The sequence below is a fragment of the Arachis ipaensis genome, chromosome B4, assembly GCF_059453495.1.
Source record: "Arachis ipaensis isolate K30076 ecotype BB chromosome B4, ASM5945349v1, whole genome shotgun sequence".
Lineage (NCBI taxonomy): Eukaryota > Viridiplantae > Streptophyta > Magnoliopsida > Fabales > Fabaceae > Arachis > Arachis ipaensis.
The window spans coordinates 27,230,618-27,242,001 of record NC_142439.1 but is presented as its reverse complement, the minus strand read 5'-3'; the positions used below and the strand labels follow the sequence as shown (position 1 = coordinate 27,242,001).

The 11,384-nt window shown below is 38.3% G+C and overlaps 1 protein-coding gene across 1 annotated transcript; it reads left to right on the top strand.

Moving 5' to 3' along the window:
* The first annotated feature begins 455 nt into the window (after positions 1-455).
* LOC148567004 (uncharacterized) lies at positions 456-1,196 on the top strand. The gene is made up of 2 exons (XM_088484508.1): positions 456-620; positions 696-1,196. Exons 1-2 carry the CDS (start codon positions 456-458, stop codon positions 1,194-1,196), a joined length of 666 nt encoding a protein of 221 aa, XP_088340634.1.
* The last annotated feature ends 10,188 nt before the right edge of the window (positions 1,197-11,384 follow it).

The following is an 11,384-nucleotide window of genomic DNA, read 5'->3' as shown; positions in this document are numbered from 1 at the left end:
CATTTCCACTTGATAGCTTGCAGGCAATATCCGAGGTAGTTCCTTGGTATGCCCCAATTGCTAATTATTTGGTTAGTCACACCTTTTCTCCAAATTTTTTTAAACATCAAAAGGACAAGCTCAAGAGCGAGTCCAAGTACTACATATAGAATGACCCATATTTGTGGAGATGTGGTACTGACCAAATAATTAGAAGGTGTGTTCCGCAATCCGAAATCCAGTCTATCTTAGAGGCATGCCACTCTTCTGAGAGTGGTGGCCACTTTGGTCCTCAAAGAACTACAAGAAAAATCTTAGACTGTTGATTTTGGTGGCCCGCACTCTTTAAGGATGCTAATCTTTTTTGTAACTCTTGCTACAAATGCCAGAGGTTTGGAAACACATCCAAGAGGGATTTGATGCCCCAACAACTCATGTTGTTTTGTAAAATTTTTTATGTTTGGGGTATTGACTTCATGGGTCCCTTTCCAAACTCAAATGGTTTTTTATATATTCTGTTAGCTATTGATTATGATCCTAAATGGGTGGAAGCAATTCCTACCCGTACTGATGATGCTAACGTGGTTGTCTCTTTTGTTAGGAATAATATTATTTGCCACTTTGGATCACCACGAGCAATCGTGAGTGATCAAGGTTCTCATTTTAGTAATAAAAGAATGACAGGTTTGATGAAGAAACATTGAATTATTCACAAGGTGACAACGGATTACCATCCCCAAATAAATGACCAAGCCGAGGTGTCTAATAGAGAGATCAAGCGCATACTCGAGAAGATTGTTAAACCTCATAGAAGGGATTGGAGCTCTAGGCTTGGAGATGCGATATGGGCTTATCGGACAGCTTACAAGACACCGATTGGCATGAGTCCGTTCCGCCTAGTCTACGGAAAGGCTTGTCACCTTCTGGTCGAGGTGGAACAGAAGGCTTATTGGGCTGTGAAGGAATGTAACTCAGGATTGGGAGGAGCCGAGGTCGAAAGGAAACTGCAACTAGAAGAATTGGAGTGCATTCGGCTAGAAGCTTATGAAAACTCAAGGCTCTACAAAGAAAAGGTGAAGGCGGTACATGATCAGAACATCAAGAGAAGAGAATTTAGAGCTGGGGATCAAGTCCTTCTCTATAACTCGAGGTTGAGATTAATGCCCCCGCAAACTGAGGTCAAGATAGGATGGACCCTACATGGTGGAGAAGGTTGAACCGTATGGAGTTGTCCACTTAAGTCACCCCTCAAGCCCTACCTTCTTCAAGGTCAATGGCCACCATTTAAAGCTTTATCATGGTGCAAAAGTGAAGAATAACAAGGAGCTGGAGATCTTTCTCTTGAAGGACCCGGCCAAGGAAGAGGACTGAGCTTATACACCGTCAAACTTAAGGACGTTAAAGAAAAGTGCTAGGTGGGAGGCAACTAACCATGGTATGATCTTCCTTTTTTATAGTTTTATTTTATTTATTTGCCTATCTTTGTTTCAATAGGTGTCTGTGTTAATTTTCAAATATGCATGTTTACCTTTGTTTTGCATTATTTTAAAATAACAACAAAAATAAGCCAGCTCACGCATAAGCGTCCCCTGACGCGCACGCGTCATAGTTGATGCTGGCGCTCTTTGGTACAAAAACCAGAGAGTTTTGCTGGAACTATGCGGATAGGGTACCAGGCGCACAACCCACCCCACGCATATGCCTCGCTGACGCGTACGCATCACCTTGCAATTTCATCCTTCCACGCATGTGCGTGACCGACGTGCACGCGTCGTATGTCAATGCTGCAATCCCTGGTACAAAAACCAGAGAGTTGCACCGGAGTTGTGCCAGTTTCATGCATCTAGCAGGAAAAGTACTCACGCGTGCGCATGATTGACGCTTATACGTCACTTTGTTTTCTGGCTACCCACGCGTGAGTGTGGCCGACGGGCACGCGTCATCCCTGAATGTTGCCTCTGGTATAAAAACCAGAGAGTTGTGATGGAATGTTGCCAGTATTGTACGTCTAGCACGAAAAGTACTCACGCGTACGCGTGACTGACGCTCACGTATCACTCTCATTCTTGGGCCTTCCACGTGTATGCGTGGATGACGTGCATGCGTCACAACCTGGATTCAATTTAATCCTCGCGCCGCCCAGACCCCCTTTTTTTCATTCCTCTTTTCTTTCTCTAATCCTAATTCTTCCTTGTTTCTTTCTTCCTTCTTACTTCTTACTTCTTTCTTCTTCCCTCCCCTCTTCCACCATCATTGGTGGACCACTACCACCGGCGACCACCACCTCCGGCAATCCAAACTCCTCTTCTCTTCTTTTTTTTCCCTCTTCTCACACCTCTTATCTTTTTCTTACTTATATCTAATCCCCTCTTTATGGTTTCTTTTCTTACTTTCTCTACTCTTTAATTCTTCTTTTTCTCATTGCATTCCATTATTTTAATTGTTCTTAATTGCATATTAATTTTGTTATTTGTAATTCCTTTTTTGTTCTTTTTCTCTCCTTGCAAATTTTTTTTATTATTGGTGTTGGAATTTCAAGTTGAATATTCTGTGAATTGGTGGATTATTTTGATTTTTCTTGGTTTATTTGTGTATGTGGTTTTGCCATGGTAGTTACTATTTTATTTTGAGGATTGTTTTATATTAAAACTTATTAACTTCTTTGTTGTTTATGATATGCACTCCAAGTGTTTGTGAAAAAGCACCAATGACACCTTACTTTATTTTTTATCTTATTCTTGCAACTTAGTACTTCTTTGTCACAACACTAACCGATTAGTAACCATTAATTTTCATTAATTTTCATACATATGCATTGAGCTTAGTAACCATTAATTTTCATTATAAAAATGCTCATTATTTTGTGCTTGCTTCACATATGATTATCATTGTTGTTATTGATGCTTGAGCTATTCTTCTTATGCTTTATACTTGCATGCTTCTATCCCTCTTACATCTAGCGTTAGCAACATGCCTTCATGATTTTAATTGATGTCTTACTTGCATGTTGTAGCTACCATGTATTTAAGACACTTTCCTCTTCTTTGGCATTCATTCTCACTTGCATTTTCTTGATTCCGGTGTTTATCTCTCTGAATTTAATATTCCTTCTTTTTCTTCCTTTCTCAGGATGACCATCAAAAAAGGGAAGGAAAAGGCTTCTAAAAAGACACCTGCGAAGAAGGCAACTCAAAGAGAAAGCACTAAGGCATAAACTTTCTCAAAAATCAAGCCACCCACTAAGCGATTGAAGAGGACCATCCGAGTTGATGAGGCGGAGAAGGAATTTCCTGCAAAGGACTTCGCAAAATTCACTAACTGATATTGTAAGTGGATGTTCCAAATCTTGGTAGAGAAAAACTACCACAATGAGTACCTCCTAACTCTTCCATAACACTTCGTTCAATTTGTGGTGCCCCGCATTGAGAGGCAGCATTGGGAATTCTTATACCGGAGGCCGCGGAAAGCTAATCTCTCTTGGGTAGTTGAATTCTACGCCAATTATCACTCGCCTACCCTTCAATCTGTCTTCATGCATCGCAAGCAAGTTCCTATCCCCGAAGATGCTATTCAGCGAGTACTTGACCTTTTACCAAGTCTGGATGGGATGGATGCCTACCAGGAAGCACAACTTGCACAACCTACCTTTTTTTGCATTGATCACGGACTTGGTGTCTGCGGCGGGAGTTTTCTATCAAACTAGGGATGTGAAGACCATGATTCCTAGGGATGACAAATTTGTCCCGAATGGGAAATATATCAAGCCTCCAGCGCCACCTGTGAGCTGGAATAAAGACCCGTCTTTCAAAGCTCCTTCATCCTCTGCACCACCATCATCGAAACCACATGCACCACCACCATCCACCCACCAGTTGTTACTTGAGCTCATTGAGAAGATAGACCGGCAAGGCCGGAGAATGAGCAGATGGAGCGCCACAACAAGCGCCGCTATGACTACTTGAAGAAGCTCATTGGGTATTCTAACCCACCTATGGAGGAACCCGACAGTTCGGACTCTACTTCCATTGATGGAGATGCGAGCTATCAAGATATGGACATGGAGGCTCCCCTGCCCCCCTATCTTTTGACCATTGGAAGTGGTGATCCCAGACCCACTTTGCGGATCACTGATGGCACAGAGGACCGTGCTAAGCATTAAGTGTGGGCAGGTCGGTAACTGACTCCCGAGGGTATCAACTCTCTTTTCTCTCAACATCAAATATTTTTGTTTCTTTTGTTAGATAGGATAACTTGCATGTATAGTTAGTTGCTTGCATTTAGGTACTACTTGGTTAGAGTAATAAATTCTTTTTCAAGAAACTGCTTTAAAGCATTTCACTAATTTGAAAAAAAAATTTTTGTTGAACTTGCTTAGAGAAATTTATTTTTTGGAACATGGTTTTAGAGCTCGAACACACAAGCCTAGTGACCTTTTTGAACCTATTTGATTAGTTGCATCTTATCAACCAATATTTTATTTTGGTGTGTGTTATTTTCTCTAAAATTGTGATATTTGTCTTGCTAGATTCTATATTTCCATTGTTTGATGTATGCATGCACTTACGTGATTCAGGCCTTTGTTTCACTATAGCTCACATACCCATATGGCCTTACCCTTTCATTACCCTTTACAATCCAATGTTGAGCCTATTTTACCCAATTTATTCTTTATTTTAGCACATCATTAACTCTAAGCAAAAAACAATAAATGTCCCTAATTTGAATCCTTGGTTAGCTTAGACTAGTGAAAGTGAACATGAATTAAGTGTGGGAAATTTGGGTTTGAAAAATACTTGGTTTGGGAATTGGGTACTTTATATTCTTTTATGAAAATGTGAAAATAGTTTTGGGCACTTGTTCATGCATCCAGCACATTAATCATATGCATTAACTCATTTCAAAAAAAAAAGAAAAAAAGAAAAGAAAAAGAGAAAGCAATAAAAAGGGGACAAAATTCCCCAACGTAAATAATTAAATCAATGCATATGATTTGTACTCAAAAGATATCAAGGTGCATGAATTCGTGGAAAAATAATCAATGGGTAGTTAGGATTTGCATTGTAATTACATGTAGTGTCTTAGGTTAGATGGAAAGTTTAGGTTAATCAAGGATTCAGATTTTAGTCCACTTAACCAAATACATTCTTACCTTGACCTAACCCCATTACAACTCTTGAAAAGACCTCTTAATATGTGTACTCGTGCATTAAATTTTTGTCGATTGGTAGCAGAAGAGCAAGCCTTAGAAAGCAAGATTAGTAGAGAACCGAGAGAATCGACCCTAAAACACTAGAGTGATCAGAGTGTATACACTTCCGGTGAGTTTTCGATGCTCGATTCATTGTTCCTGGCTTTCATGAGCTTTCTTCTTGCAAGTTTACTTGTACTTCATTTTAAGATTTGAATTAGTGGAATCCAGTTTATGTTTGTTCTTGGAGAATTTGTTTACTTTTAACCAAGTAGGTAGAAGCACTTAGCATGTAGTTGCATTCATCTAGATAAGTTGCATTGCATAAGTCTCACCATTTTTCCCTTCACTCTTTTGGCTCACCTGAGCTTAGCATGAGGACATGCTAATATTTAAGTGTGCGGAGATTTGATAAACAACTATATTATGATATATTTTGGACTAAATTGAGTGGGTGTTATCAACTATTCTCACACTTATTCATGCAAATTGCATGTTTTTAAGTTCCCTTCCTAATTTTGTGCTATAATTGAAAACATGCTTCCTAGGCCTTTAAATCGCTAATTTTAATCCTTTGTTATTACCATTCGATGCCGTGATATGTGCGTTAAGTGATTACAGGATTTATAGAGCAGGAATGGCATAGAGGATGAAGGGGAAGCATACTAAAGTGGAAGAAACACAAGAATTTGAAGATTTGAGAAGCTGGAGGTGACGCACGCGCATGGCTGACACGTACGCGTGATCAAGCCATTTTCCAAGTGACGCGTATGCGTGACTGATGCGTACGCGTGACCAGGAGCGTTGACCACTGACGGGTACGCATGACTAATGCGTATGCGTGACTTTGTGCAGAGCCTACCAACGCGTACGCGTGGCTGATGCGTGCGCGTGACGAGCGTCACGTGCTGCAATTAACAGAATTCGCTAGGGGCAAATTCTGGGATGATTTTTGGCACAGTTTCAAACCCGAGAGCGCAGATTAAAGGCTAGGATAGAGCTGGGACTAGAAACACTTACTTTTTAGCTTAGTTTTTGGAGTTTTGAATTTTAGTGAGAGAAACTCCTACTTCTCTCTAGGGTTTTTGGCATTCTTAGCTTTGCTTTGAATTGGATCTTGAGAGAGCTGCTGCTACCTTCATTCCTCATCATTTTTCTTCTAGTTTTCTTCTTTAATTCCTTTAATACTCTTTTCCATTTGGTTATTGAATTCATGTTTGGATCTTATTACTCTTGAATTTTATTAATGCATTGAGTTATTTCCATATCTATTATTATTGCTTGTTTTATTATTATTGATTATTGTTAGTGGTAATTTGGATTGAATTATTTTATCATATTTATCATGTCTTTTATTTTCCCCCGCCAAGTGTTTGAGGAAATGCCATTCATGATAATGGAGTAGATTTCCTTGCTTGGTTTGGGGGTTGAGTAATTGGAGCCGCTTGAATTATTATACTCAAGTGTTGATCTGTAATTGGAAATTGCTAACCAGCTTGAACCTCACCAACTCTAGTTCTCCTCTATGAAGTGACTTGGACTTGTGAGCTAAAGTTAGTGCTATTCACTTGACTTTCCTTCATTTGCTCGAGGATAACTACGTGAGAGCAATGAGCCTTTACCATCACACTTGGGAAAGACAATGAGGTTAGAAATTCCAATTCTCACCCCTAACCAAGGACTTTTATATTGATTAATTATCAATTCTTGCTAGTTATCTATTGCTCTAATTTCTAGTCATCTATTTTTCCGTTTTCAACTTCAAAAATAACCAGGGAATCCTAACCAATAATTTGCATCTTGTGTCAACTCCTAGGGAAAACGACCTAGGATTTTACTCCCGGTTATTTATTTCATTTGTGACATATTTTAAATTCGATAGCGGAAATCTCGTCGGTAAAGGTTGTACTTGCAATGTTGATTTTGGAAAAATACTTTTGGCAATTCTTGACTGGCATTTATCCGCTTACCAATTTTTAGCGCCGTTGCTGGGGAGTTGCATATGTGTACTAAGTTATTGGTTGGTGTAAATATTTTCATATTTGCATAATTGCATCTTTTATTTGTGTGTTTTTTTTTTGTTATTAGTAGTATTTATTAGTATTTTGCTTACTATATTTTGTTGTCATGAGCTCTATGTTTCTTTTATTGAATGACGCGTTCATTACCGGATCCGAGCTTAGCCCTATTTGATCCTGAAATTGAAAAAACCATTTCACATATTAGGTGAGCTCGGCATCGGTTAGCTTCTGAGGGTAGTGAAAGGGTTTCTCCCAATTCACCAATCTTACCCGAGGTTGAGTCCAAAGCGTCATTTGAGGAAGAAACTAACTCCTCTCCTACTAAATCTATTGACGTCTCTTCTATTAATTTAGGTACCGATACTATGGCCGCTCCTAGAAGAATTACTCTCAAGGAGGCGGGAGCTCCGAATTTTACTCTTCAAACATTTCAAGCGCGTTATCCGAACTTGAATGCAAATTTTGAGCTAAAGACCTCATTGATTAATCTCCTTCCTAAGTTCCATGGTCTACCCGCTCAGGATCCCATCAAGCACCTTAAAGACTTTCAAACTGCTTGTTCAACTGCTAGGCGGTATGGTGCGGATGACGTTGCTATCTGGTTATATGCCTTCCCGTTTTCTCTTGAGGCAAGGGCAAAGGAGTGGTTCTACACTCAACCCAAGAATGTTGTCACTAACTGGGATTTAAATAGAAGAGAATTTTTGGATAAGTTCATTCCACCGGAGGTCACGGATAGATTGAGGAAGAAAATTTCTTGTGTCATTCAAGGAAATCACATGATGTACTCTGCTAATCTACTATAGCTGTTGTTTTATGTCATACTGTGAAACTCTTGAGATTAACAGTATTTAAAATTATTAATGGAGCTTCAATACAAGCAAGCTGTCAGTGGCAGCAGCATAGAGCTCATCAAGCAGATACACTATTTTTCCAATATGAATAACTTTAGCTATAGAAAAATTTACCTAGTAAAATCAAAAAAGGTGAATCAATTAAATGAGCTTTATATAATAGTCCCTGAAAATAAAAATTTCCAATGGTACACGCATGCAAATGAGGATAAGGACAAAGAAGAAGACAAGGAATTATGCAGGGCTCCTAATGATACATTGGATACAGGTCTCAGAAAACATACTAATGTAGCATCAAAAGAATTTAGCATACAAAGTAGTGTGATGCATGATATAACATAGAGGCAATACATTGAAAGATGAAGACAATAACGGCAAAATGTGTCAGTTATCTGGGCAATACATAGTGAACATTTTATGCATTTCAAATCACTGCTTTCATCAAATGAATATCTAATGTAACAAACTTCTAAATTATATATAATAAGTTGATTCTATGTATTGTTAGTATTAAACAGTAACAACATGCCAATATTTGATGGAAAAACCATTATTAGTTGTGTATGAATTTTCTGGTTTTGCAAGAAAATTAATTAGGTGTGTATAATCAGTTCAATCCCACTTGAAAGACACAAGACTCTGCAAAACCACTATTTTTCAATGTGTATTTTCATAAATCAATTTCCAAAAACTAGTTTCAAATGTATTGAGCATTTAGGATACGCAAATTATTTCAACAATAATAGATATGCATATAGAAAAATTAGGAATAAGGTAGAAAAATCGAAGCAAAAGTGTTAATCATGAGAGACATTTTTTGAACCTAATGCACATTAGTTATCTCTATAGAGTAATTAAATAAATAAATGTAGATCAATTAAATAAGTGCAGTATCTGAAATAATGAACAAGGCATAAACTAAAAGTATAGATCTGATCAAGCCCAGAAAAATATAAGTTAATAACAAGAAATTTAGCCTTATTAACCTGATGAGCGGATAATTTATACGCTTTTTGGCATTATTTTTAGTAGAATCTATTTACTTTTAGGGATGTTTTTATTAGTTTTTATGTTAAATTCATATTTCTGGACTTTACTATGAGTTTGTGTATTTTTCTGTGATTTCAGGTATTTTCTGGCTGAAATTGAGGGACTTGAGCAAAAATCAGATTCAGAGGTAGAAGAAGGACTGCTGATGCTGTTGGATTCTGACCTCCCTGCACTCAAAGTAGATTTTCTGGAGCTACAAAACTTATAATGGCGCGCTTCCAATTGCGTTGAAAAGTAGACATCCAGGGCTTTCCAAAAATATATAATAGTCTATACTTTGGCCAAGTTTGGACGACGTAAAAGGGCGTTGAACACCAGTTCTACGCTGCTGTCTAGAGTTAAACACCAGAAACACGTCACAAACTAGAGTTGAACGCCAGAAACACGTTACAATCTGGCGTTCCACTCCAAAAGAAGCCTCTGCACGTGGAAAGCTAAAGCTCAGCCCAAGCACACACCAAGTGGGCCCCAGAAGTGGATTTATGCATCAATTACTTACTTCTGTAAACCCTAGTAACTAGTTTAGTATAAATAGGACTTTTTACTATTGTATTTGACATCCTGGATTGTATTTTTGATCCTGTGATCTTGTTTTGGGGGCTGGCCATTCGGCCATGCCTGGACCTTTCACTTATATATTTTCAACGGTAGAATTTCTACACTCCATAGATTAAGGTGTGGAGCTTTGCTGTTCCTCATGAATCAATACAAAGTACTACTGTTTTTCTATTCAATTCAACTTATTCCGCTTCTAAGATATTCATTCGCACTTCAACATGAATGTGATGAACGTGACAATCATCATCATTCCCCCACAAACGCGTGCCTGACAACCACTTCCGTTCCACCTTAGATTGGATGATTATCTCTTGGATCTCTTAATCAGAATCTTCGTGGTATAAGCTAGATTGATGGCAGTATTCATGAGAACCCGGAAAGTCTAAACCTTGTCTGTGGTATTCCGAGTAGAATTCTGGGATTGAATGACTGTGACGAACTTCAAACTCGCGAGTGCTGGGCGTAGTGACAGACGCAAAAGGAGGGTGAATCCTATTCCACTATGATCGAGAACCTCAGATGATTAGCCATGCTGTGACAGAGCATTTGGACCATTTTCACAAGAGGATAGGATGCAGCCATTGACCACGGTGATGCCTCCAGATGATTAGCCATGCAGTGACAGCGCATCGGACCATTTTCACAAAGAGGATGAAAAGTAGCCATTGACAATGGTGATGTCCTTACATAAAGCCAGCCATGGAAAGGAGTAGGACTGATTGGATGAAGACAGCAGGAAAGCAGAAGTTCAGAGGGACGAAAGCATCTCTATACCTTTATCTGAAATTCTCACCAATGATATACATAAGTATTTCTATCTTTATTTTTTGTCTATTTGTTATTAATTTTCGAAAACTCCATAACTATTTTATATCCGCCTGACTGAGATTTACAAGGTGACCATAGCTTGCTTCATACCAACAATCTCCGTGGGATTGACCCTTACTCACGTAAGGTTTTATTACTTGGACGACCCAGTGCACTTGCTGGTTAGTTGTATCGAAGTTGTGAATGAAAAACAATTTACTAAGATGTGCATACAGAGTTTTTGGCGCCGTTACCTGAGATCACAATTTCGTGCACCAAGTTTTTGGCGCTGTTGCCGGGGATTGTTTGAGTTTGGACAACTGACGGTTCATATTGTTGCTCAGATTAGGTCATTTTCTTTTTGTTTTACTTTCAAAAAAATTTTTCAAAAATCTTTCAAAAATTTCTCATCTGTTTTCGAAAATTATTCTAAAATTTTATTAAGAATGAATTCTAGTGTTTCATGAAGCATGTTGAAGCCTGACTGGCTGTAAAGCCATGTCTAAATTTATTTGGACTGGGGCTTCCAACCCAACACTATCAAGAGCAAGCTAGTTGTTGCTAATCCACCTGCTGCTGTTCCAGATCCACCTGATTTACATGCTAAAGCTTGACTGGCTATTAAGCTATGTCTAACCCTCAGATTGGAGCTTTAGACTAAGAGTGCAAGATTTCTGGAATTCATATTAAAAAATTTTGGAATCCTTACTTTTCTTTTTCACACTAATTTTCGAAAAATCCAAAAAAATTTCATAAAATCAAAAACAAAATCAAAAAAATATTTTGTATTTCTTGTTTGAGTCTTGAGTCAATTTTAAAGTTTGGTGTCAATTGCATTTTTTCTAAAAATTTATGCATTTTTCGAAAATACATGCATTCATAGTGTTCTTCATGATCTTCAAGTTGTTCTTGGTAAGTCTTCTTGTT

Bases quoted from the DNA above. Each gene is read 5' to 3' on its own strand.
- LOC148567004 (XM_088484508.1), top strand. From the start codon at position 456: ATGGGTCCCTTTCCAAACTCAAATGGTTTTTTATATATTCTGTTAGCT. The intron at 621-695 runs GTGAGTGATCAA...ATTATTCACAAG, and splicing joins TTGGATCACCACGAGCAATC to GTGACAACGGATTACCATCC.